At 51.6% G+C, this 26,972-nt stretch overlaps 2 protein-coding genes across 13 annotated transcripts; one reads left to right on the top strand and one right to left on the bottom strand.

Moving 5' to 3' along the window:
• LOC122392691 (regulator of nonsense transcripts 3A-like) lies at nt 1–5,164 on the top strand. 10 transcript variants are annotated; one of them, XM_043387840.1, is made up of 8 exons: nt 1–55; nt 1,225–1,352; nt 1,843–2,056; nt 2,198–2,410; nt 2,848–3,035; nt 3,402–3,769; nt 3,998–4,199; nt 4,590–5,164. In XM_043387840.1, exons 2-8 carry the CDS (start codon nt 1,272–1,274, stop codon nt 4,788–4,790), a joined length of 1,467 nt encoding a protein of 488 aa, XP_043243775.1. In that variant the 5' UTR covers nt 1–55; nt 1,225–1,271; the 3' UTR covers nt 4,791–5,164. The 10 variants fall into 10 exon arrangements, with proteins under 10 accessions (XP_043243775.1, XP_043243777.1, XP_043243776.1 ...); XM_043387842.1 differs by having other exon boundaries at nt 1,229–1,352; XM_043387841.1 differs by having other exon boundaries at nt 9–51.
• On the bottom strand, nt 4,973–25,004 carry LOC122392689 (sodium leak channel non-selective protein-like). Of its 3 annotated transcripts, none has more exons than XM_043387837.1 (33): nt 24,942–25,004; nt 23,277–23,476; nt 22,827–23,012; nt 22,485–22,568; nt 22,027–22,166; nt 21,528–21,656; nt 21,016–21,173; nt 20,565–20,723; nt 20,281–20,369; nt 19,355–19,576; nt 18,893–19,060; nt 18,328–18,516; nt 17,895–18,032; nt 17,108–17,215; nt 16,793–16,891; nt 16,331–16,527; nt 15,598–15,693; nt 14,503–14,673; nt 14,020–14,199; nt 13,704–13,824; nt 13,355–13,486; nt 12,626–12,793; nt 12,078–12,292; nt 11,698–11,818; nt 11,400–11,533; nt 11,078–11,243; nt 10,331–10,528; nt 9,906–10,135; nt 9,271–9,662; nt 8,845–9,073; nt 8,380–8,515; nt 7,157–7,322; nt 4,973–6,678 (listed from the first exon to the last, which is right to left on the bottom strand). In XM_043387837.1, exons 2-33 carry the CDS (start codon nt 23,388–23,390, stop codon nt 6,500–6,502), a joined length of 5,214 nt encoding a protein of 1,737 aa, XP_043243772.1. In that variant the 5' UTR covers nt 23,391–23,476; nt 24,942–25,004; the 3' UTR covers nt 4,973–6,499. The 3 variants fall into 3 exon arrangements, with proteins under 3 accessions (XP_043243772.1, XP_043243773.1, XP_043243774.1); XM_043387838.1 differs by having other exon boundaries at nt 24,850–24,976; XM_043387839.1 differs by having other exon boundaries at nt 24,922–24,962.
• Between the last annotated feature and the right edge of the window lie 1,968 nt (nt 25,005–26,972).

Consider the following 26,972-nt stretch of genomic DNA (forward strand, 5'->3'; position numbering starts at 1 on the left):
AGAAGTGCGTCAAAATATGTCGCAGAATAAATGGCTGAGAAAATTGGTGATGTGTGTCAGTAATCAACAATTTATTTTCTAATTATGGCCCATCAGTAGTGACTTGTTGAGCCCTATAGTGATTGTAACATAAACAATATTTAAACATTTGGCACTCACTCTGGCAAGCCAACAGTGAGATTGCATTTTTAGGCCATCAATCTTGATGTTAAATGTTGTGTTCATTGCAATTTATTGACATTTTTTTTTTTAACAAAAGTCGAACCTGAAGTGTTTTCTGCATGCAAGTTGAATAAAAATAAGTATCTGATTGTCTGATCAATTACCTAATAATTTTGATGGATCTGGAAACTTATTGTGGAGGTGTGAAATTCGCATGGATTCCTACCATGGATTCTAGTCTCGGACAAATCTACGCCTTAGCAAATTTTTGTTTTGCTGCTTTCACCCAGAATAAATTAACTTAAATTGAAATATAACCTGTCCTTGCCTAATTTTTCCCAACACTTTGTAGCCTTACTTTGACCAAATGCAGATTCTTTTTTTAAAGTTTGATGGACACAGATTTGCGGACTGGGGTGACAGATCACAGAAATGTGTCTGGCATGGCTACATTAAAACTGGTACACCGATGGGCATGAGCTAGCTTTTTTAATCCATGACTGCTGGGTAAATAGTGGACAATTAGAAGGGGAAGTCAAGTTTTTATCTGATATCCATAATTCATAAATGATAGGTAGCATTAGAAATGCTTCACCAGATCTGTGTGGTGCTGGGATAAGAAAGGCAAAGCTGGCTGCTAAGTGAGCATTGCTTTTTGCTAGATTGGTTTTAGTCATGTTTGTTATATTTTCTTAGTTCAGCATTTACCTAATAAGCATTACAGAGTACAGTGACTGTTGCAGTAGTACCTACTTTTATGGATGAAACTTTAATATGTCTGCCATGCTTTGGTACGAAGAGCATGATGGCCCTATGGTTTTATCAGTTTTTCATGTGTTGATTTGTTGCTCTCAGCATATGTTTCATCTCTGAAACATGACCATCTCAAATTTTTGAACAGTAGAAAGGCAGATGGATTATGAGTCTCTCAGACTCTATTCCTAGGGAATCTGCTAATCCTAACCTGATATCAAGTTCCCTCATCACAATGATATAAGCACATATCTTCCCTTTCAAGGTATCATCTTTCCATAAATAACTGGCATGATCTTATTATTTCAGATAGATGTTTGATGTTTGAAGTGGTTACTTTTTGTACCTAACAGAAGATGGCTATAAAGAATGCTTCACATGGTGAGAAGAAGTCCTATTCAAGTTCTAAGGACAAAAATAAGCATCCACCAACAAAGGTATGACACTTTGTATTTGTTTACATTGTTATTTATTCAAGTAATGGTACATAAAATATTTTGTTTTTCGTTCATGGGTTAGTCAAGCTCAAATATTCCTTTGCTGCTTCCATAACAAAATTCTGAACTCATGCAATAGCTAGGTACTTCCCTCTGTGATCTTATAAGGGTCCTGCATGTACCACCTCCCCGTCAAACATTGTTTATATTGTTATTTATTCAAGTAATGGTACCATAGTAAATTATATTCTTTTTCACTGCTGAAAGGGCTGCATTGAATTATGCATTCTTAGCCTGGGATAATTATGTAAAATATTTTCCATTGCTGGGGCATGTTTTACTGGACCACTGAGTTAGAAACTGTTACAGCCAACCTTATAATTTTCCTCACTATATTTTTCACATTTTGCATTTGACCTTGAAGTAACTAAGGGAACACTGTACAAATACATCACGTTCTATCCTCTCTGACGGCCACCGTCGCCCGCAGGTGGTGATCCGCCGCCTGCCGCCGGACATGGCGCTCGACTCGTTTGTCGACCAGGTGTCCCCGCTGCCCGATCACGACTACCTGGGCTTCGTGCCGGCCGACCCGGGCCTGGCGCCGCACGCCTTCTCGCGCGCCTACATCAACTTCAGCAACATGGACGACATCATCACGTTCAGGGACAGATTCGACGGATACGTGTTCGTAGATAAACAGGGTACGTGTCGAGGTCGGATGTTAATGTTTCGCGACTATTATGAGCATACCGACGAATGAGACACTGGTCTTCAGCGAAACTACGTTATAGGTTAGGTCACAGTTCCATTGGACAGTGTGTGACGGTATTTATGCTCTTCAGGTTTCGAGTACCCAGCCGTTGTGGAGTTTGCGCCGTACCAGCGCACGCCGCGCCGCCGCAGCCGTAAGCCCGACGCCAAGAGCGGCACCATATTCGAGGACGCCGACTACAAGGCGTTTCTGGCGGCTTGTGAGCAGGAGCAGTCGGAGCCGGCGGCGCCCAGCTGGGAACAGACGCTGGAGGAGATCGAGAAGCGACACGCCGAGCTCAGAGGTGAGGGTGGGCAGAGAAACGGCACAGTGGGCTCAGAGGTGATGGTAAATTGAGAAACGGCATAGCGAGCTCAGGTGTGAGAGTAGATAAAAAAAAAAACGATAAAGAGAGCTTTGGGGTGAGGGTAGAGAAAGTGCTAGAGCTGAGCTCAGAGGTGAGTTTTGATCGAGAAACGGCACAGCGAGCTGAGGGGTGAGGGTAGGTGACGAAGAATGTGCATACATGCCAACAATAATTCCTCAATGCATATTATGGGGAGCACCTCGTTAGTTCAGATCGTGTAAAATTTATCACTATAAAGCGCACTGCCAAGCAAAAGTCCGAGAGCCCAGCGTATCTATGTGAGGGATAAATGCATTGGCTGCAGGTATTCACTCAGGTGCGCGAACAATACTGTGTCTGCCTTTGTGACCTTCCGTTCACCGTGCCTTCCGCAGAGGCCAACGTGGTCACGCCGCTGGTCACCTACGTCTGCAAGAGGAGGGCAGAGAAGAAAGAGGAGCGACGCCGCCGGGAGCTCGAGAGGAGAAAGGAAGAGGCCAGGAGAGCCAGGGAGAAACTGCTCGCCAGAGATAAACGGGACTCCAGGGAGAAAACCAGATACGACACAAAGGAAACTTCCAAGGTAAATGTCCAGGTTGTTTTATGCCGTTTAATTGCAAGATGTAACCCCAAAGGGCGAGGTGTTGGTCGACATTCTCATGCCGAATGCGATCTTCTTCAGTCATTCCTGATCGGTAAATGTCGGTTCAGTATTGAGGGGCAATGGCCATCAAATGACAACAATTTGAATCACGTTCCAAGGATGAACGTAATGAAGATTTCGGGTGACCGGGCAGCGACCTCTTTTTCTCATGGACAGATCCGATTGCTCACGTCACAAATATCATAACGGTGACTGGATAATGATATATTTTGATAAATCATTTTATTGGCAGCGCTTTTGGTGTCGACGTTAACGAATCTGAATTCTATTTCTTCACTTTTTCAGCCGGCGAGTCGTGAAGAAGAGAAGGATCGAAGGCGAGACGACGTTCCAACAACTAAAAAATACGAAAAGTACGACGACAAACAAAAGGACAAGTACACCAAAGAGTACACGAGGGACAAACAGACGAAGGAGGCATTCCGACCGGATCGAGATGACAAGCTCCGGCGTAAGGAGAAGGACGACCGACGGAAGGACGGCGCTCGCGAGCGTCCCGCCCACAAGGAGGCGCGCTGGAAGGACGAGGCGCCGGAGAAGGGAAGACGCGAGGAGAAGTCGAGGACGTTCAGTCGGGAGGAGAGGAAGAAGGATGTAGATTGGGAGGAGAAGAAGAAGAGGACCGAGAAGAAGGCACGCACTTCAGAATCAAGGTGAGAGCAGTTCAGTTAATTTCCATTTCGGTACCAACCAGCCCGTTCATCCTTACTGATCGGCCGTTAGCCTCCCGTCCGTAATCAGCTACTGACCGGGCTTTTAGTCCTCTTGGGTATTTCGGTCCCTTTGGCCGACTTAAGCAATGCTAAACATCTAGTTTTCGCCTCGCGCTGCCTGGCTGATGACAGTGACAGACCGACTGACTGTCCGCCTGTCTCCTACAGCTCGGAGATATCGACGGCCAGCGCACGAGACCGGCAGGCCGAGGTCAAAGACGCCGGCTCGGAGCGCTCCGCAGAGACCCGGGCAGGGGGTGACACCGCCCAGCCGGCCAAATCGGGCGCGGTCAAACGGGACACACCTGACGCCAAAAAGGAGAGGAAAGAGGCCAGGGCGGAGCGGACCAAGACCGGACTAAAGAACAAGGTAAGGGGTAACGGTGTCCGGAGGGCTCCCGGGGTCAGACGGGACGCGACTGTTGGGGAATATAAAGTCGGTAGTCTGGTACCTTAGCTAAAAGTCTGCAGCTAGCACCTAGTCGTAGTCGTTCACCGGACTCGCCCATAATAGCAAAAGGTTTGTTTGTTTGTTTGTTGGGGGTTAGGGGCGCACCGACTGCATAATAGCAAAAGGAATATATGTGCTCATCGGGGCTAGTGCTGCAGCTATGATGTGTGATGGACCAGAGGTCGGTGCCCTGCTGTAGTGGAGGGACTATGACCATTGACCATTGACCAGTAATGCTGTGTAGTTGAGTTAGTTTCGCAGCACAACCCGTATCTGACGCTTGGATCCCCGCCTTCCCCCACCCCGCAGGACCGTCCGTCCCTGGCCATCTACCGGCCCGGTATGGGTAAGTACTCGAGCCGCCGGCTGCGGGAGCGCGACACTGAGTCGCCGTCGAGCAGCGTCGGCGGGGACGAGGCGGCCGAGGAGCCGCCGGCGCCGGCGCGGGACCGGCCGGCGCCGCTGCCGCGCACACTCGTGTTCCGCCGCAGCCGGACGTCCAACGAGTAGCGGCCGCCGGCGCCACACGGCACACACACCCTCAATGATACGATATGCGACAAGGCCCAGCCGACGCCGAACTATGGGAGAAAATCAACCGGCCCGGAGACGCAGCAGGACGCTCACTCAGTGGAGACTCGCGACAGAAGCACGGAATGATTGGCAGGCTTTGTGAAGAGCGAAAGAGCATGTGATATTTCGGTTGTATTTGGACAAGACAACAAAACAGCGACATCCGTAGCAAACAGCCTCATCAGACTAGAGAGTTGTGACTAGACTTGGAGAATGTGCAAGAAGATCTCAAGAGATGTCGAGATCACGCAGTGGTTGTTACAAACTTAAATTAATCATGTATATAAATAAATAAATAAAATAACAAAGCATCTTCTACACTGTTGGCACATTGATGACAGGTAAGCTCAGTTCGACAGAGAAGCGTCAAGCTTCCAGAACACAGTCGCAGCATCTTACATAGCGGTGCACTATGCCTCGACTCATTGAGTCATGACTTTGGTCAGTTGTTCCCCATCTTGTGCGTAATACTACACACTAAACTGGCGGCAAGCGAAGACGATGACTGCCCAGAGGTTCACGGATAGCACGAGAGATGTGGAGCTTGTTTGACAGCACACTGGCACATAAGAGACTGCAAACAATTCACAACGATAAGACGATGCAGCTGTGAAAAAAACGATAGTTAAATCAAAATAAAATAATGCAAGGTAAATAAGTCACAATAAATCACAAAAGAACACTGAGAAAATATAGCACCACGTTTGACATAACTGAACTACAACAACATTCCAACAGCATGTAAAATTGGTACCTTTCCAATAGTACTCTGAATCGAGAAACATCAACCACCAAATCATATATGTGATCAGGGTCGATCTATAACCCGCCTCCATACACATAGCTTCTCCCGTATCCGTGCACGGCCGAGGGAAAATCACGGCGGTGACACCCTCGCGGTCGCCGCTACAGGTCAACTGGACTGCCCAGTGCCCACACATCGCAACATAAACAATACACATAGCTAAGCTCGGTTTTGGCAATTGCTAACAATATACCGGCATCTCTGAAGCTCGCGACACAACAGAACACGGACGGCTATAGACAGCTACATAAGCTATGTGACGGCTGTCATCTTTTCCACTTTGCGGCCATCGCCCCTCGTAAGCGGACGTATCCTATCTTGCCTCAGGAGCCCTAGACCGGCTACCGCCCCCGCTCGTCTGCTATGGCCGCAGTGGGGCAGCATCTGGACCCATCCATCCCTAAATAGGGCCGGCAGGGCCGGACACCGGTCCTCTTGTGCAACACTGACACTTGTGCATCTGATGGGGTCCAACCACTGGGCCCAGGTTTGCGCCTTTGCGCTACTGAAAGCCGACATATCCGTCGCTAAGAGGTCCCGAAAACTATTCATAGTGGACTCGGACATTCCCCCACAAAGGCCTCTAGTAGTGAGGGTCCTACTGGCAGGTTGCACAGTCCCTACTGAAACGCCACAGTACCATCTCGTGACGTGTTACTCCCTCTGACATGCCCTGTCGCACATCGTAGTACCTCCTACCACGTTACACAGTATTCACTTAACTTCAAAGTCCCCACTACAGTGGCCAGACACAGTCATACCTCGCAACAGGTCCCAATCTCTTCTGAAACGCCAGACGATCCCCGCCACCCCACCCCACTCAGCTCTGAGCAGGATCCCGTCACACGGAAGCGGAGTCGTCGTGGCCGGTAGTCTGGCAGTGGTCGAGCCACCAGGTGGATACGTCTCCCCAGGCGGCGGCGGCCGGCGGCGCACCCCCCACCGGCCGCGGGCTGCCCGGGGAGGCTAGCGCCACGGCCTCGCCCGCCTCGTTCACGTCGGGTAGGGACTTGTTGCCCACTGCGGCGAATGGAGGGAGAAACGGAGTTAGACCGGGGGAACGGACATTGGGGACTGGCGAGTCATGATCGACACTTAACCAATGCACCGGTGCAGGCAGCAGGCTAATTGACTGGTGCAGTAGCTCCAATCAAGGCCGTCTGAAATGCAAAACTGACCGAAGTTGACTGACGAGCCGACGGCAGTGACCGATCAACAGTCAGCCGTTTGACAGTACAAGACCGTAGAAAGTAGGACACGCGGGTCGCCTGCTACCCCCTCAGTGATAGGAGCTACGGTTATACGTTCTGCAATACATGGCAGCACAAACTGGCCAAGCATACCACCACTTGGCAGCAGTCATAATATAGAGTATAGACCCTCATATAGTCATATAGTCATATAGACCATCTAACAGCAGTTAGACCACGTCAGCGGCTCTGCAACTAGCACAGACCGGCAGCGACAGTGTCAGACCATCCGCGGGAGCGTCACTCACCGACGGAGCGCGTCCTGCGTTTGCCGGCGGGCCGCTCCTTGTCCTTGGTAGCGGTGGCGTCACTCAGGGACGGCGTCAGGAACTTCCTGGCCGCGGAGCCCACAGAGTCCGAACGGCCCATACACACACCCTTCTTCCGCTGGCGGGCGGGCGGCTCACTGGGCTCCTAGGGGTACGGAACATCTAATTAGTTGGGGAATGGGGAACACAGCTGAGAGCAGACATCCCAATGGGGTAGATGGAGCAGCTGGACGCGAGAGCACTATGTGAAAATGAGGTTATTTTAATAGATATCCAGACAAACCAGATCAGCGGGAAAGTGGTGAGGCAGCTGGGGACGGACAAAAGCACGGAACCTGGGCAAAGCTTGCTGAAGCCTGAAGAGAGCGGCATCTGGCATGGTACTAAATCGACCGCAACGATTGAGCGCGCGATAAGAAATCCAACAACCAAAATTATCCCTAAAAGCCTCCAAAGTCAGCGGAAGTGATCATAAGCTAATATACCAGCTACTGATCAGGGCTGGTTGCATAGAATACGAGCTGGGACGAGTTAAATCATCATACTGAAACGAGAGATGTAGAATGATAGCCTGCATCTTCAGATTCCTTTCTCGCGCTGGATGACGTTATAAAGCAGTCTCCGAGTCGGTTCCAAAACGCAATGACGCCGTGGACTGTACAAATCACACTGCGAAGCACCGCGCGCTGGTAGTTGTTTCACACAGCTGGAGCGAAGCTGCACACGCCGGGCTTGGCTCTCCAGCTGCCGGTCCGTATTATTGTTAGTTAGTATCAGGGCGGTCGCCAGGTCACCTGCTCCTCTGATAGTGGCGGTCCGTCCGCCGGGGAGAGGGTGCGGCTGGGAGTCACGGCTGTGCGGCTGTTGGACACTACCGCCGTGTGGTTGGGAGTCGCCGGCGTCGGACGGTGATTGGAGCGCTTCAAACAGCGCCTCATGTCATCAGGCGGTATCACGGAGACGATAATTCGATTACAATTCAACAAATGCACTTAGAGATCAAGTAGTCGACTACAATGCGTAATCTTTTTTTCAAAATATATTAAAGATCCGAGCCAGCAGGTACCGACCGTTCACTCCAGACAGCGTCTTTCCCGCTCCTGCCCGCCCGCCACGCACCCTTTCGACTTAAACTGGCTCCTTCTTCCTAAACCACCTCCCTTTGCTTCATCTCTCGCTTGAGTACGTTATTTCCCACTTACCTCTTTTTCCTCCTTCTCCCGCTCCTGTTTTCGCTCCTCGTTGAGTCTCATCAGTGCCTGTTCGTTGGTGGCCCGCAGTCCGGCAATCAGACTGCTCTGTTCGCGAGCGCGGATCCGCTTCAGACAGCCGTCTAGCCTACAGAACAGGAGGACGGGGTCAGTGAGCGAGTCAGATTCTGGTAGAACTTCGGGAGCGGGTGAGATTCTGAAGAAGTGAGGAGTCCACCCACCAAAGTGAGGAGTCTTCCCACCGAAGTGAGGAGTGGGTCAGAAAATTCCAACATTGATGATGTCTGTTGGATCGCGAGAGCAGCTTAGGCTGACTACGATTTTCCGTTTTTCAGCAATGCTGAAGCTAATTCTACTCGCAATGCGATTAAATGTCAGGGCGAATACATTAGTCATCAATGCCACCAGGCACCGTGGAGTTTGTCCTCCCTAGTCTCCCACTGTCCCGCCACTCACCACTGTCGGATGGTCTGTTTGGCCACCTCCTCCTCAATGATGTACTCGAGTTCCTCGCGAGCCAGCAGCTCCTCTAGCTGCAGACTCTTCCTGATATCGACCGAGCGGTAACTCAGCATGTTGAGCACGTCATGAAAGGTGACCTCGTCTCCGTTGTGCAGTCGCTCCAGCTCGTAGCACATGTGTTTGAAGAGCAGCCTGTCCTTCTGCGGGTCTACCTCCAGTCGGCCTGCGCGGCAGACGAGTGACAGGGAATTCATTAAAGTTCAGGAGGACAAGGAAGTCGGTTTAAATGAACAAATATCCCATGCCGTGTGCACTGTGCAGACGGAAAGGAAGCACAGAACTTCGCATAAGCTGAAACTCAATGACTTGAACAAACACTGCTGTGTGCGCATTCTACAGGGGTCCATCATTCCTCGTTACCTTTCAGCAGTCGCAGTATGAATTTGACCTTCCTGACGGGTATGACGCCGCGCTGGTTCTTGTCCACCACATTCCACGTGTTTTGGAAGTTTCTAATGTCGGCATAGCTGAGCAGCGCGTCCTCCTCGTTCGAGTAGAACAGGCTGAAGTTCTCCATGATGATGGCCACCAGTAGGTTCAGCACGATGTAGGTGATGATGACGTAGAAGGAGCAGAAGAAGACGAGCGCCACGGTGAAGTTGCCGCAGTCGGTGCGGTAGTCGGGTGGACGCGCCACCGTGCAAGACGGAGGCTCCACCATGCAGTCGTGCATTATCTGGTTCCAGTCCTCGCCAGTGACAATGCGGAACAGCATCACGATCGAGCTTGGAGCCGTCTTGAAGTTGGCTTGTCTGTAAGACGGACGACCAAGGAAGCATCAGACTCAGAAGAACTGCAAACATGATACTGAAAAACGCATTCGTCAAAAATATAAACCACCATATGGCAACAATATTTAGCAATGACGAGCTACAGTGGCTCTCAGTTACCATCAGCAGTGAAGCGTCACCATCCCGAAAGTTGAGTCCGAGGTTCCGATATGTGCTGCTTTAATTCCCACGGACAACACGAGCTGCAGTAGCACCGCGTCTCACCTGCCGATACCCTCGCCGTATTTGACCGTGCCGAAGAGGATGGTGCCGGCGAACGCGTAGCTCAGCAGCAGCAGGAACATGCCCATGATGATGAAGAAGCTCTTGTAGACGGACACCACCACGGTCAGCATCAGCATCTTCAGGGTGGCGTGCTTGCCGGTGATGGTGAAGAAGCGCAGGATGATGCAGATGAAGCCCAAAGAGTTGGTGTAGTTGTTCTGCACCTTAGACTGGAAAGAAGACAGAGAACCGGGTCATGGCGGTAGCATGACTGACTGCAAATACAGCTTACTAAATTCAGTACCTATATCCGACAGGGCACGGTTCAAACTAAAGCAGATCAACGAGCAAAGTACGAGTTGCATACGTACCACACCGACCCGCTCACTCACGATGGAAGCGTCACTGGCAGACGTGTCACTCACCATTGGGAAGGTGAAGTTCAGGATGACCCAGACCAGTCCCAGCACGGTGACAAACAGGTCGTATCGGTTGCGGCGCGACTGCCAGTAGCCGCGCGCCGAGAAGGCTACCATCTTCATCACAACCTCCATCATGAAGAACAGGTTCAGGATGGACGACACCACGGCCAGATAGCGCGTGTACGGCTGCGCGTAATCCCACTGAGAATAAAAAAGGGACAGTTAGTTCAACAGTCTCTACGGGTGGGCGCAGTCCACTGGGGATAAACATAAATGAACAATGATTAACCACTCGTTTATGGCTGAGCATAGTCCCACTGGAAATAAACACAAACAACAGATACAGCGTGTACCGCTGGGCGTAGACCCACTGAGAACAAATAAAGAGCGGTCAAATGCACACATGAGTCATGTGTAGTGTGTATGATGAACGCAGTGCCACTTTAAAACGGTCAGTGCGCTATTGGGTGACGCGTCACATAAAAACGGTTGGATGAAGACATGTGTACCATGGCTGAGCGAAGTCTCATTACTAGGGACCGACATAATGCGAAAATAAACCCAGGTCTCTTTGTTCAGCGTCCCATCTCCACTCTATCTGATGTGGCTATGTGCCGCCGGACTGTCCGGGGAGGGTCTCCTATGATGTAGCATTTCCAGCCTGATGGGACGGACCTACCCTGTAACCGCTGCCACGATGCTTGTAACAGGGCAGTCAATAGAAATCCAATTTGATGAGTCGCTTCTCACCTGAACACAAATGAGGCTGCTGTTGATGATGACCAGCACGGCGACGAACCGTTTGAAGATGATGTTCTGCGTAAAGTCGTAGACGACGGCCCTCCAGCGTCGTCCGTCGGGACGCGGCGGCAGGTGCAGCGGCTGCGCGATCTTCAGACGCTTCTTCAGGTCACACCTGATGGACAGGGGCAGCCGTCGTCAGCAGAAAGGTAGGACGAGGGTGGCGGTGGCGGATATGTCCGATACTAGCCCAAAGGACGGCTATGTTGAGAGCACAACAAAAACCCGTGTGGGATACTAAGCACACCTGCCCGGGGTCCGTTAGACTCACCATCGGCGCTGGTCGACGGTGAGCAGCGCGGTGCCCTTGTTCTCAGAGTAGTTGGCAATCACCACGCCGACAAACAGCGTCAGACCGATCATGCAGCCGATAAACACGAATATGTGGATGTAGATTGACTGCACCTGGTAGAGAAAGCGCGCAATCGGTCAGTCCCTGCTCCGCAGTGAAATAACACATCGCACGTACACTGCGAATGACTCATTAATCATTTTCATGTAGAATTAAATAACTTTTTTACTGCAATGAAGACAGTTTCCTGCCTTTAGATCCCTTAGTTAGTACTGACCGGTCCGAGTCGTTTGATAAGCACGTCCCTAATGTCGAGCCAGCCCTTGAAGGAGAGCACTTCGAACAACGCCAACATCGCGTTACCGATCTTGTCAAAGTTGAATCGGCGCGGGTTGGCCCTGTAAGAGACCAAGCACACGTGGCAGACGTCACAAAACGTGGGGACACAGTAGATACGGCAGGCCGCAGCAGCGCAAAATGACACGAAGTCGTATCAAATGGCAATAGCAGAAACCAAAATGAAATTAATAATTAAGCTGAAATCAGTGAAGCTATTTACAATGAGCAGCCTTCATATCGCCTCCCGACAGGCCCTGTAGATTTGACGCTTCTGCCGTCCACCGCAGTATCGCGCAAATGACGTGCAATTGTACTCACCAGACTCGCGGCACCAGGATCACCGGGTAGGTCTCGTTCTCTCGCGGGCTGATTTTCATTTTGGTGACGAATATCTCGCGCTGGAAGAAGCCGACGCAGTTCTGCCGTAGCTGGTAGTTGGGATCGGGGTCGTTACAGCGCGCCAGGCGGCCGCCGAACAGCTGTACGCCGTAGCTGGCGAACACGTACAGCAGCAGAATCAGCAGCACAGAGACCTGTGGATGTAGGGGGCAGGGGCAGACATAAGGTCACGGTCAGACCTGCCGGCATTGGATCCAGAGAGTCGGCTCAGAATTAAAGCTAAGTGGCATAATTATTGTGAGGGCGGACCAAAACCGGCCACTACCATACAGCCATACCTATGATATTTAGGAACAGGGTGTGACTGTCATGACCATATCAGCACTGTTCAATGGCAACGACCCCGCCCCGACCCCGCAGCCGACTCAGCTGAGTCTGTCCCTACTGACTAGCTGCAGAGTTAACCGGATCCCAAAGACTGAGATTACCCGACTATCCGCGCCCAGCGACTGGGTCCCCGCACTGACCAACAGGATCTCCTTGAATCCCCTGCAGAGCTCCCGGACCACAGTACGCATGTGCGGTACCAAGTAGACGATCCTCAGCGGCCGGAGACAGCGGACGATCAGCAGTAGCTGCTCCCACGAGACGGGCGGCACCGTGGTGGGCATCCACATCAGGAACACCAGAGACACCTGGCGGAGAGTAGCGTGACATGTCAGCTATACCATCCACATCAGGAACACCAGAGACACCTGGCGGAGAGTAGCGTGACATGTCAGCTATACCATCCACATCAGGAACACCAGAGACACCTGGCGGAGAGTAGCGTGACATGTCAGCTATACCATCCACATCAGGAACACCAGAGACACCTGGCGGAGAGTAGCGTGACATGTCAGCTGTGCCATCCACGCCAGGAATACCAGAGACACCTATAATTGAAAGAGCCAGAAACAGTGAATTAGCCTGTTCTCAGCTGCACCGTAAGCATAACACACCTGACACTCATGATGCGCAGAAACTAAAACAAAGTGACTGACACGTTAGGCTGCTGTACCCTCCCGCGGCAAGTAGCCGCAGCCACGGGAAATATTCAGTTTAATCGACCACGCATCCCTTCACTCGTGGCAAGATCACCCTGCTACGGACCCACTCCGCCGTGGATCCCTCCCCCCCCCCCCCGTAACAGACCCGCCCCGCATCCACTCCATACCACGTAGATGAATAGGTCAAGCAGTCCGACAGCTCCTTACCACATAGATGAATAGGTCAAGCAGTCCGCCGATGTCCCTGATGAGTGACTTTGGGGTGAAGAGCAGGCCGTCGGCCAGCACCTTCAGCGCCAGCTCTATGCTCATGCCGACCACAAACAGGTACTCAGATACCTGACGGAGAGTCGGGAACCGAAACGTCAGACACGAGTCTAAGTTTTACGAGTCACATTGGCTTACAGTCAAGATTATAAAGTCGGCCAAAGATAATAATATGTCAGAAGCCCATCTGGTGGATGTAAATATGACTCCGCCAGCCCGTTCGATTCAAATCGGTTCAGTGTAGTCTGTCCGGTCCCGTAAGGTCCTATTCGGATAAACCCACACCTACCTGCAGTTGCCAGTTGTCCTGGATCTTGAAGAAGGGCGACTCGAACATCATTGAAGCGCAGCTGACTGTGGTGATGAGGATCATCGCCCAGTCCAGGTAGGTGACCAGGCCCAGCAGGTTACTGCGAAAATGAACGATTTAACATATGAAGTCAACATTAAACAACCAAGTAGTAGTCAACGATTCGGCTACTTCATACACACTTCATTCACACATATACTGCGCGTACAGAAAACGACCGAAGCTCGTCAGGCCAACACGCCATGTCTGACGATGAGACACCACCCCGGCTAAACTCCCACCCACCAATACTCACTGGAATCCCTTGTAGCGAACTTTGCGCTCCTGCCCAGTGACCGGGTCCTTCTGTCGGGCGTTGTAGCGCGCGTTCACGATCATCTGGCACACCTTACGGAAGCGGCTCTCCCGTCCGATCACAAACAGAGGTGTGTCAAAGTACGGGTGGTTTTCCCGCAGATCCTCTTCGCGCTGGTTACTACACGGAAAAAACAGAGAGGTCACTCTACCAGAGGCTGGCGCAAACAACGGGCCAGTGCACACATGAGAAGGGGCATATTGGAACGGCATGGATCAAACGATGGGTAAAATGAGATATTATCGGTGACATTAGTAGTACGAGGTGGTTAATCATACAATCGCGGAATAGTAAGTAACGCCTGCCCGCGGCGAACTACACTCGCGTTCAGCCACATTCAAATGAAGAACTGGCTGCCACGGCGCCCGGACCGGGCTGCTCTCGGGTTCAGAACGACCGGCAAGTCAGCACAGCGCCACTGACCGTTTCATCTCCGCCTGCTGCCGCTTGGCCTGCAGCAGTTTGATGTCGAAGTCGTGCGGGTTGCGGGCGTTGGACCCGCCGCCGCTCAGGGCCGCCACGTCACCGTTCTCCTTCAGGTGGTCGTACGTCTGTTTGACCTTCAGAGAGCCGCGCATCGAGCGACGCATCGACCTGAGGCGCAGGTCATCGGGTTAGAGGGTCAGGGGAGACCTGGCCTGGCCACAGGGAAAACGGGGTGACAGGGGAGCCTGACCCGGTATCGGGTCAGCGGGCAATGGAGAATTCAAATTGGTAACTTCTAATGCAGCCTTGGCATATCATTATTTCATACTTCTTAACTAGCATTCATGGGTTTCTCTGCCATGACAAAACGATGTTTGTACTTTTCTCAAGCATTGCATAACATACTCTACGCTTAAAGAAACCAGTACCAATGCAACTCAACTGTTCTCTCATAACTGACAAACGCATTGCAGATGATTTGGTCTACGAAAGTTTATCGATGATGCAGCCATCAGCTGGCCTCTAAACTGGCGATTAGGGCAGTGTCATCAGGAACATGGGAACATTGCCCCACATCCTACTGAGCCTAAGAAAGTGTGATGCGGTGTCACACTCGTCGGTGCCCAGTCATGCAGCATTGACGAGTGTGGAAACAGGAACAGTCGGAGCTGTGTATGCGTGATGGGAGGCTTAAAAATCATCACACTTCAGCAAACCACACCGGAACTAAAATGTAGATATTTTCTGGCAGTTTAGTCCGATCAGAGGTGTTCTGTAAGTCTGAATAGCGTACCGCCCTCCAGCAAAAGAGTGGTTGGTTAGCCTATGTGCTTTTGGTGTAATAACTTTGAATGACAGAGACACTCCTCTAAAGTGACTCAATAGAAATGAAAAGAGGGTTCGTGCACACACTTCGGCAATGGTTTTCAACAGCCATTAGACGTATTAATCAATGCAGATCGCTTATTGTGATGCTAGCAACCAACCACTAAATACACTGGAGGGCCGTACATCTGCTGTACAGGATTAGTCAGCGTGTTAGCAAGGAGCATTCACGACTGCGCGACAGCGCACCACTGTCGGCCGGCTTACTTGGCGTTCTCGAAGCGCGACTTGGCGGCCAGGCCTTTGCCGGTGGTGGGCAGCTGACCCGAGTCGCCCAGCAGCAGGCGGTGATTGTTACAGTCACTGCACGGCGGAGGGACCCGTCAGCCAGCCGGGCGGACGGGCGGTCCGGGTGGACGCAGAGGGCAATGAGGGAGGTAAGGGGAGGGAGAGCGGAGGTGGTAAGGAAGGAAATGACAAGAATTAAAACTTGAAAGAGCACAAGGAATAAGGAATTATCGATGTTTGGGATCGGACCTCCATTCATAACTCAACTAAGCACTGCATGATTATACGAGCTACCTGACTCATGACTAGCGACACATGGCACAGCTAGTTTACCTAGTCCATTCCGCTGTTACCGTTACATTACTGTGACCTACTGAAACAATAAACCCAAAGCAATCATGATTCCACTCGTCACGGGACAAACTGATTAGTCATGCATTCGCTGTTCATCGGAAACATCATAGCACACCGCATCGTCACATAATGCACCTCAAGCTAGCTGATTTGTCTTACCTAGAGTAAAACATACGTTAGAAGTTACCACTGTCCCCGACTAGAAAGACCCGTGCCGTGCCTACGATTCGATACTCTCTAGCACTGCCTAAATACCAAGGATCATTACGTTTTTTTAGGCAGCTTTTTACTTCAGCTGTGTGTTTTGCAGTATGTTATTGCACCCTACCCGCCTCCTCAGACGGCCGGTGCTACCTACTCGACCAGTCCCCTGACTCCGATGCTCTTCTGGTTGTAGTCGGACTTTCTGGCAGCGGTGGTCTTGTGCAGCAGCTGGCGGCAGCGGGCGCGCCGGTAGGCCAGTACCTCCCGGCCGCGGCTGGAGGCCTTCATCCCCGGGCTGTCCTCCTCCTCAGAAGGGTCGTCCACGAAATTACGCATGAAACTTTCCCGCACCTGACAGAGAGGATGGGGGTGCGTTCAGGGCAGGGATGGTTGACAGTTATTGAGTGAGCGACTGACTGTTGGCACTAAGACTACGATGTTCACTGCGCATTTGGCAGAATATAACGAAATCTCCATTTTGTGCGCACTGTAGCCGGATTATAACACCTGATCACCGTGTTTGTTTCTTCTGCAAAAGTTCCAGCTTCTGCCACATCCCCACCCCGCGACACGTGACCTCTAACACAACTGCCGCCGACCCTATCGTCCCACTCACCTTCTGCAGTGTGAAGTCGGCCGGCACCTTGTGCAGCCGCGCCATCTGAGGACGGTCCGGGAACTTCTCGAATATGCGCAGACGCAGCGGCAGCGTCTCCTGCGGCACGGGAAAACAACACATGATATGCCATTCACAAGTCGCCACAGCACTGCTTACAACATAAACTACTCGTATGACTATGTATATGCACAGGATACAATTGCGGCGCCGGTTCACGGTGAAAACGGGCCGCTCTGTAGTCTGTATATGTATTATAGCACTAATTCCTGACTTTGCCTCGACTCATGCGGCATACCTCATGGCTGCGCCCACCTGAATTCCGGCGCTCTGTTCTCTGGCGCGCAGCTGACGCAGCTTCTTGATGTCTTCATCCAGCTCCAAGTTATCCAGGATCACGGCCACGAACAGACTGAGCACGATCTGAGAGGTGGACGGCAAGGGGTCGTAAAACAACGGATTAACGAAAGAATGCTGATTGATGGGAACGGATCAAAATACGTATCTAGCACGAGTATAACAACGTTAGGAATAGGTACTGATACAAATAAATTTAGTTTATGAAGTCTATGTTTAAGAGCAACTAGAAGACTCCATAAAACGTAAACCCGTCACCGTCGACGAAAACCCAAAGCACACTACCAAACATTAATCGACGCAGTCAGCCATTTGCAGCTGTAATCAGCCGTATCACTGTAACAGCCATAGGTGTCGATTTCTACCGAGTTGGGGGGTGCCCGGGCGCAGCAAATCCGCCGCTGCCCTAGCGGTGACCTTGACCCGCGCGGTCTGTTGAGGCTCCAAAGCCAAGCCGGCCGAGCCGGCGGGGAATTTGGAGAGCTCGGGCACCCCCGACTTGGCGGAAATGGACACCCATGGTAACAGCTACAGTCTACACTCAGTTTGCTGGCAGGCGAGATCACAGTTACGCAAATGGTCACCGATCAGCTCAGAAGGCTACCATTTTGTTTCCTGAAGAGAAACGTCACCCGGTCCCGCTGACCAGTCCCCGGCCTGTCTCACGCACTCCGTCAGTGCCATCTGGCCCGCTAACCAGTCCCGTCCCTATATACGGCCTTGGTCCCGTCTATCCCGCGCTCACCAGTGTGACAAACAGGTGGTAGAGTATGAAGTAGATGGCCACCAGCGGCACGATGGCGCTGGCCGTCAGGTACATCGTCTCGTCCATCACGTCCACCCAGGCCTCCTGGGTCAGGATTTGGAACATGGACATGAACGCCTGCGGAAGGAAAACACATCAGTGGAGCCGACAGCAGCGACACGGGAACGATCAAGGATGATCAGGGATCGAACAAAGACGGCGACAAACGCAGCAAATAATGCACAGCGCAACCAGTAGGGCAACAATACGCCCACACACCTGATCTCAATTCGCATTACAAGGCCTCAGTAAATAATAAATTCCTTTGTTCTTACAAATTACCTTAGCATCCTGACACGATGATAGATAAAAACGAATTTTCTCCCAACATCCATTTCCCAGAAATGCAATCACACTTTTCCCCCAAACTCACGGCCGGGAACGTTTCGAATTTCTGGAAGTCGAGGAAGCAGAAGAGCTGCATGGAGATGGACGAAGTGATGATCAGCAGGCACATGGTGAAGATGATCAGACTGCCCAGCTTCTTCCCCGGACCGAAGATCTTGAATACAAAGTCCTCCAGCAGCGGGGAGGCCTTGATGAGCCGCACGATACGCAACACCTGTCCGCAGCGACGACCGGAAATCAGCAGCGCACTGACGACCATCATTTTGGCGCAATATTTCCGTTTAGATATTAATAATAATTGGCCAGGGTAATGAATTAAATGAAATTACATGATAGAATGGGTCGCACCTATATCAAACTGACCTGATGAAGGCAACCCATCCCAAACACTCAAAATGAGGTTTGATGAGAACATCGTTTTGTTACAGTCCTAGCCACATAAAAAGGTGCACCATGTGAAGACAGTAGAGACTGATAAGTGAAAGACAAAACAGCTGCTGAAAAGTGATTAATAAGGCTTTACCAGTAAAATATAAGCGCTAATTTTAGAAGAGGCGAGGATACGTAACATCGCGTCACAACTGACCGACCTGGAAGTAGGTGAAGACCGAGTTGTAGAGGTTGGGCAGCAGGTGGAAGGTGCTGCCCACGGCCAACACCGCCTCAAACTTGTGGATGGAGCGCTTCCAGTAGGTGGAGAAGCCCATGCACCACACCTTCACCAGCACCTCCAGGTCGAAGAAAATGGTGAACCCCACCTGTCAATGGCGGCACGTCAGTAAATCGGAACAGAAAAAAAATGGCCGGCGGCGAGCGTGGCAGCAGTACGGACTAATGTTTTTTTTTTTTAATGCCAAGCTAGTCGGTGGATACGGTCCCATCAGCTTGGCTTAGAAGTAATGCCTTTGTGTAGTTCTATAACCGATCCACCTCTATCGGGTAGATAGTCTCGATTATGGACCCACCTCTATCGGGTAATGCCCTTGTAGAGCTCGGTGACGGATCCACCTCTATGGGGTAGATGCCCTTGTAGAGCTCGGTGACGGACCCACCTCTATGGGGTAGATGTCCTTGTAGAGCTCGGTGACGGAGCGGCCGTCGTGCAGGAACTGCACACTGGACGAGATGTAGGCGTTGGTGAGGATGGCCGCCATGACCACCAGGTGGTAGCCGGCCGACTGGATGACGCGCTGCAGTAGCAGCGGCGCCGAGCCGCGCGAGCCGCTGTCCTCGGCCGTCACCAGCTTCCAGGCCGTGTCCGTGCCCGTCAGCACCTGTCAGAGCAGCAACGAGCCGTCAGCGGTCAGGCAGGAGCCGTCACCAGCGTCCTGGCCGTGTTCGTACTCCGTGTCCGTCAGCACCTGTCAGAGGAACGGGCAGAGCCTGTCAGCAGAGCAGTCAGCAGAGCTGTCAGCGGAGCAGTCAACAGAGCATCAGTCGACGGAACAGTCAGCGGAGCAGTCAACGGAGCAGATAGCGGGCATCAATAAATAGGGCTGATGTCAGACAACAGCCGCCACGAGCGTCAATTGGTCAGACAGCAGCCATCGATTGAACAGGCACTGTATCCGTCAGTTGAGCAGGCAGTATCCACTAATGGAGCAGAAAGGAGCTATCGACAAGCAGATAAACGCAACACCGATCGCTAAAAATAGAGCAGCAGTGACAGCAGACTATAAATAGACCGATATCAGCCGCACCACCGTCCATAACCAGCGCTCACACACGGATTTCAACAGGTAAACGCCATAAAGAGCGATTACAATCACAAAGTCGGGAATTGTCTGAGCGGCAGTCACACAAAAGTCAGAAAGTATTTCAAATTTACCGTGATCGGGAGCCGAGTCTCGACCACGGGCGGTAGTCGCTACTGAACACCCCACAGCACCCCAGCCCGGGAGCCCACTCACGTAAGTGGTGTACTCTTCGGAGAGATAACCGTGGGTGTCAGTTTACAGTCTCAACGCATGTTACTCACGTAAGTGGTGTACTCTTCGGAGATCTGGCCGCGGGTGCCCCACATCTGCTGGAACTGCACTCGAATCTCGTTGAATGTTTCCATGATCACTGCAACACGGGCAAAGCATTGCCACTCAAACGAACTGTTAAAGCGAGTCATAACAATGACCCGGCGTATAACACATCAAGCTCATTCTCCAAAATAAGTCCGTATCGATCAGCCCTTGGAGTGAGCCGATCCCGTCCCAACCCCGGCTCCCCTCCCGGCCAAGATCGCTGCCTCTGCTCGATCGGACCACCTACCGGCGATGAAGACGTTCTTCACCAGCCAGGCCAGGAAGAAGATCATGGTGGTGAAGTAGACCAGGCCGCGCCAGCTGGGCAGCGAGTCCACTGCCCGGTACATGACGTACACCCAGCCCTCTTGGGACGACGCCTCGTACACCGTGAATATACTGGTCGCTGAAGCACGAGGGGATAAAATCAGCTACCAAAGACGATGGTCATTTTGGTGTGCTGATCCCACTCAAGAGGAGAGGGGCAAGCTTGTAACGTTGCAAAGAGTATCATATGATGTAAAGTACAGGCATCTACCACAAGCATCTAGACATATCATAACTTTATCACAAGCATAAAACAGGCTTCGAAAAAACAGTCATTCTAAACAAGCTCACTGCGTCCGCATACAAAGCCCACTCTCCTCTAAAGCCGCCGCACCCTTCCCCGCGAGAACCGTCCGTCGCCCCACGCTCACCGAATTCGTCGAAGCCGTTGAAACCGACGTTGTAAGAGCTGTACCGCTGCGGGTCGTCGAGCGTGACACAGGTCATGTTGGGCGGGCACTGGTAGCCAGAGCCGGCGCTCGTACTGCAGTAGGTGTCCGGGATGGCCAGGTCGTTCAGGGTGACGTATCTGTAAGAACGAATCCATCAGTAAGGCCCCCGAGTTACCAGCAGAAGCAGGCTGCGCTACGACAGCGAACTGAGACGTAGGTGACAGTTTTAGATTTCACTATTTCGTTACAACGGAACAAGTTTGATCGAATCCTAGATCTCTGCATACGAGTATACCCTTACTGGTATACATAGGTCTGTTGGCCGAATGTATAATTAGCGATCGGTTCATCAGCATAAGCGTAATTGTCCCTCGCGATTTGTGAAAACAAGACATTACGTTGGCGAATGTGCCCTGAGCTAACGGTTAATACGGGATTCGATCCCGGAAACAGGGGCGTCATGAGACCTGACCATAAGAACCTCTAGCTACCTGGGGTCTGTGCCGCTCTTCACGCAGTGATTGTTCATCTTGCCGAAAAACTGCACCCCCAGCAGGGCGTAGAGGCACATGAAGAAGAGGAAGAACAGCGTGACGTTGTAGATCTGCTGAGAGGAGCGGCTGCCGGCCGAGAAAAGATCGGTAAGTTAGATGTGCTTGAGTAGCCGGTAACGGGCTGGGTGACATCGCGAACAGACCAAGAAGGGTCCAGCTTTCTCGCCCCACCACTCACCGAAGTCAGACCCATATCAAGTCCAGAGAGCCGTCAATGAAAACATTTACTTGGCTCAAACTGGAAAAGTTCCGAATAACAAAACGCATTACGTACGACAGAAAGTTGAATAACAACCAATGTAATCACGGTTGGAGGACGCGGGTGGAGGAACACTCACAATAAACTTCGCTCCTTGTTGATATTCCGCCCACTACATTACATGCTGTTTATATGGGTGCTCCCTAAGCGAGGCGATGGGGCATGGGCTCTACTTACAGGAGGATCTGGTTGATTCGGCTCTTTGGCATGCTGAACTTGAGGAAGACGCGGATGAACCTGACCATGATGAGCGGTCGTGGCGCGCGCAGTACGGAGAGGTACGTGTGCACGTGCACCATACTGGTCAGCTCGAACACCTGCCGCAGGCGGCAGACACGAGTGAGATCATACTGGCATCCCTGCCTCCAGCGAGAGGAGCGAGTCGGATCGCACTGAATTGTAAGCGATGGCATGACATGTAATCAATCACCCATTCAAACACACCAAACATTATGTATAACGTACCACATTACCATAAAAACCCCGTTTCCGACGAATAATGTGGGCAAGTAATATGCTACGGAAGCCATCACACGCACCACTTGACACACACGCTACTCACTTTCTTCCCTCAGGCTAAAGCCAATTATATGTGTCAGATAAGGATTTCAGCTTGGTCAGACAGGCCATCTCACCTGCAGTATAGCCGATACCCAGAGGAAGAACACCATGCTTGCGTCAAACTGGCACCAATGGTCCTTCAGGTACGGGTTGTCGCCCTGTGTGGCACATGATACAACTTGTAATTACACAGCTCCACCATCATTGGACAGGTAGAAAGAAGTCCACATCATATACAGGATAAACAGGCAGCAAACACAATGAAAGCGGCAGAACAAGATGTTTTGGACTGTTAAAGAATGTTCTATAAATATGGTACAAATTTCAGTAAGGTGCTCTGTCAGTTCACTTCTCACGCAAGTCAATGTGACACCGCAAACAGTTTCGTGACTCAGTGACTGCACAGAAATACTCACGCTGACCAGGCCACGGATGTGCATCTTGGCCACCATTTCGGCCGTGAACATGCACGTGACAAACACGTCCACGATGAAGGTAATGAGCTGCAGCGCTGGCCACTGCTCAAATGTCTTTGGAGTGTTGAGGCTGACCGAGACCAGGCTGAGCAGAGCACAGAGCCGCAGCAGGTGGCGTACCCATACCTGGACGGAAATAAGGTGACATGGCACTGTCAGTCACAGAGGACAGTACACAGTTGACAGAAGTCCTTGACAGCTAGAGGACCATGGCCAGCTAGGCCATCAGGAACATTGTTACATTGCAAAATGGAATATAACGATGTTAAAATAGCAATAAAATTAAAATTAACAAAGCAACAATTCACGTTAAACAGAAGACATTGATCACAATGCAACAAAACACCTGTTTGAAACATATACACCAAGAGTAAAAAAAGAATGACATACCTTGTTGACCCAATCAATATCTGCATTTTCATTGAGTGACTCATCAGGACCATAGTCTGAAAGAATTGGCTCACTTCTCAAGCTTGGCTTCCTGCCCAACATTTTCAATTTCATGTGCTTTCACATTGCACCAGCCATTCTGACTAATGCAGAGCCTGACATTTACTTCAGGTTCCAGATGGAGATGCTGATGGTCATGGCTGAAAAGGAATGCGTTAAGTCAATATGTAGTCCCCTGTGTAGCCAGACAGGAAAACATCCATACACTACGCCGGACGCCCGTGAGACCCGCTTACGCCGAAATTCGGCGCAAGCGATTTTGCGCAGAAATTTATGCGTGATTTGCGCCAAAAATTAGGTGCCTATTTGTGCGAAAATTAAGCCCTTTTCATATAAAGCACATGTGCAAATCTACTGATCAAGGCTATATCAACCAGACAGAGTGTTTCGGGACCTTGTACGCTCTCCCATGTTTGAGCGTCCGAATGAGTTTATTTCCACGTAAACCCAATACGGTAATACCTCGGCGGGAGCCAGCGAGGGCCGGGCGCTCAGCACGTGCTCCGGCACATCACCCTCTTCCCGGCTCACGGTGCAGAGCACCGCTGGGCACCGCTTGTCTGGGCACTGCTGGCACGTGGCGGAGTGGAGACAGCCGATTCGGTGCCGTACTGGAGCAAGCAGCACCAGTGGCCCGCCCTCATCTGGTGCACCGAAATGGCATACTCTCGGTCCTATCCGGGATAGGGAGCGGCGGCGTGTTCCCGCGGAGTAGCTTGAATAGTGACTTGAACCAGTTGTCGCGCCACTGATACGAGGCAGCACAATGAACCGCCCTGGTCAGCGATCGGGCGTTTGAGGGCAGGGTGGCCGCCTGTTTTGCCAGGTCGTCCGCGCTCTCATTCCCGATACTGCAGTGGGCAGGAACCCACTGCTATTGCTTAACGACGCTTGGCGACATTCAACAAGGTTTTCCATACCTATCTCTACGCCAAAGATTGAGGCCTCACCTGGACAGCCGTTCCTCCGCTGAGTAGACTCAGAGTGGCTCGCCAGTTTGAGCACACGACGACCGGGCGGGGACATATCATCCCGCAGCCTCTCCAGAGCCGCCCGCGGGGCGAATCTGCTGCTAGATTGACCAGCGTACTGCATAAATTCGGTGACTGTCTTTCGCCCCCCAAACAAATATGCGATCGCCCTGCGCCGAAAAATTTGTCTGCCGCTATGCGCTGAATTCGGCACATACGAAGTTACGCCAGACGTGCTCTGAAATTTTCGGCGCAATCCCGCCACTCCGCCGGAAATATTCGGCATAACGTGTATTTTTTCCAGTCTGGCTATGTAGTAAGGCCTAGTGGATAAGGTGTCCATCCCATAGCTTGGCAGTAAGAGCAGTGAGTTTGAGCCTCACTGGAGAGCTCCACATATTTTACCCTATGTTTTATTCAGCCAGATTGAGATGACATTTGGGGAGAGAAGGCCATGTTAGGACAATATCAATGTGACCATCTACTGCATGTGAAACTGTTACCACAACCCAAACCATGTATTACTTACATGGATTACTTACTTGGTAGTTTATCCAAGCTGTTAACATGCATGCAGTGAAAGGGTTTTGAGTTCCCAATATCAATATACCCACCCAATATATCACATAGGTACCGTGGGGTTCTGAGGATTTTTATTTTGCTTCAACTAATGTTTTTGATGCAACTTGCAAGGCTCACGATTTTCATAAAGGTTCTGTTCGATTTGACACTGCTGACATCTGTTAGTGCAATTGGTTCGCTGACGTCACGGGCAGCATTTATTTAAACACATGCAAAACGTACACTTTTCTGGCATTTCCTTCGTTGAATTGGAATACAAAATTGTAATTTCATGGATCATTTAATCAATTTTCAAATTTTATCTCTTTTGGTTGATGTATTGCCTCTTCCGAGAAAATATATCGCTCGCAGCTATTATCTCAGTGAACAGAGTTATAAAAATTATGCGTTAGAGAATGTCTTAGAAGCGCACTATTTGGAACAAGCATAAAAAACAACAACATGCGCAAAAAAAGGACTGCGGGACCGGGCTGCTAGTCCGAGGCCAGAGCTCCAATGGACAGTGGATAATAACTGACTGTCTGACCGACGACCGTCACATATATCGAGATGACAAATCAATACCGATCCCTGTGTGCTGTTCTAACTGAAAATTCGTGATAATGACCACTGTCTAGGACTAGGGAGATACGCTGATTTGAACAAAAACATTTTGTTGTGATTTTTTATGAATGCAATACCTACATTTGCTGCAATCTTGGCTGCAGGCTGCAATGCACGCAATGATGTAATGCCATGAATCGCCCTTTTTCAATCTAGCAGCTTTAAAAAAGTTTTATGCCTTGTGCCTTGTGTGTTGGTTGGCGGCTACCTCAGCCTTGTGGCTGAGGTAGCCGCCAACCAAGGCCGCCACCAGTTCGCCGTCCCTTACTTAGGCCGCAGGCCGCAGTGGGCCGCAGTCTAATATTGTCCGTGAGTGGCGCAGGCCAGCGCCGGCTAGGCACGGACACCTGAGTAACACGTGCTCGGCGGAGTGTCGGCGCCCTCCCTGCAGACGATCGGCAGCGGGCTGCGGGGCATGGCTTGCAGTTGCACTGCTGGTAGCACATGATGTCCCTGAAGAGGCCAGTCCTGCCGCTAGCGATGGGAGGCGCAGCGAGCGACGGCCCTCGTTTGTGTCTTTACATCTATTGCTGCTGTCCTGGGCCAGGCCAGATTTTTCTTTGGCTAGCTCGTCGGCCCTCTCATTTTCCTGCAGGTCGCCGTGCGCAGGGACCCTTTGAAGGCGAATGGTTGATCCTCGGCGAGAGAGAGCGAGGAGGTCCTCCCAGATGGAGATCCCATGGCGGGACGTCTGGGAGGAGAACCCGCCTTCCAGCACCCGCAAGGTGGCCTGGGAGTCGGTGCAGATAACTATTGAGCTGTCTGCAGTGTCGGCGTCGGCATGACCGATCACGGATGGTGTCCTGGGCCACCTCCTCGGCACACAGGAGCGTGCTGGAGCAGAGCTGGCCTGGCCCGTAGCGACTGGGAACTCCCGAGTTTCTCCCGACGGGAGGGTGATGGTGGCCCGCCCCCGCCCCGGGGGACGCCATCCGCCGCTGAGCAGTCCACCCAGATCCAGGCTGCGCGGGACGGCGGGAGTTCCTAAGTGGCTTCCACCCCCCCCCCCCTCCGTATATCCCCCTCCGCGGGAGCTGTTCTTTGGCCGCCGGGGCCGACGTCCAGGCAGAATGTGACCTGTTCATGCTGGCTCCACGGTGGGATGGTCTTGTCTTGGTTGGACGTCGGTCTCGCTTGCCCCGGCCAGGGCGCGGCGGCCGACATCTCGCCATCCGGTGGGAGTCCGGTGGTAGTATTTTGCACACCTAGGGTAATGTAAGCCTTTGTAAGCCCTCATGTAGTAAAGTACACCCACGAAGGCATGGCCATTGCCGCACAGGCACTCTCGGCGCCTCCCTGTATCAGTCATCAGGTGAAGGCAGGGATCCGACGGGCCTAGTTGACGTGCTGTCGCCGGTCGGTGCCCCTACACTACAGACAGGCTGCACGTGACCTGCAGCCTGTGACGCACCACCGTCACAGCGCGCGTGGCAAATGTCACACGCGGCCCTGTCGGCTCACCAAAGGTCGGCGCGGCGGT

The sequence above is a fragment of the Amphibalanus amphitrite genome, unplaced genomic scaffold (assembly GCF_019059575.1).
Source record: "Amphibalanus amphitrite isolate SeventyFive unplaced genomic scaffold, NRLGWU_Aamphi_draft 000497F_arrow, whole genome shotgun sequence".
Lineage (NCBI taxonomy): Eukaryota > Metazoa > Arthropoda > Thecostraca > Balanomorpha > Balanidae > Amphibalanus > Amphibalanus amphitrite.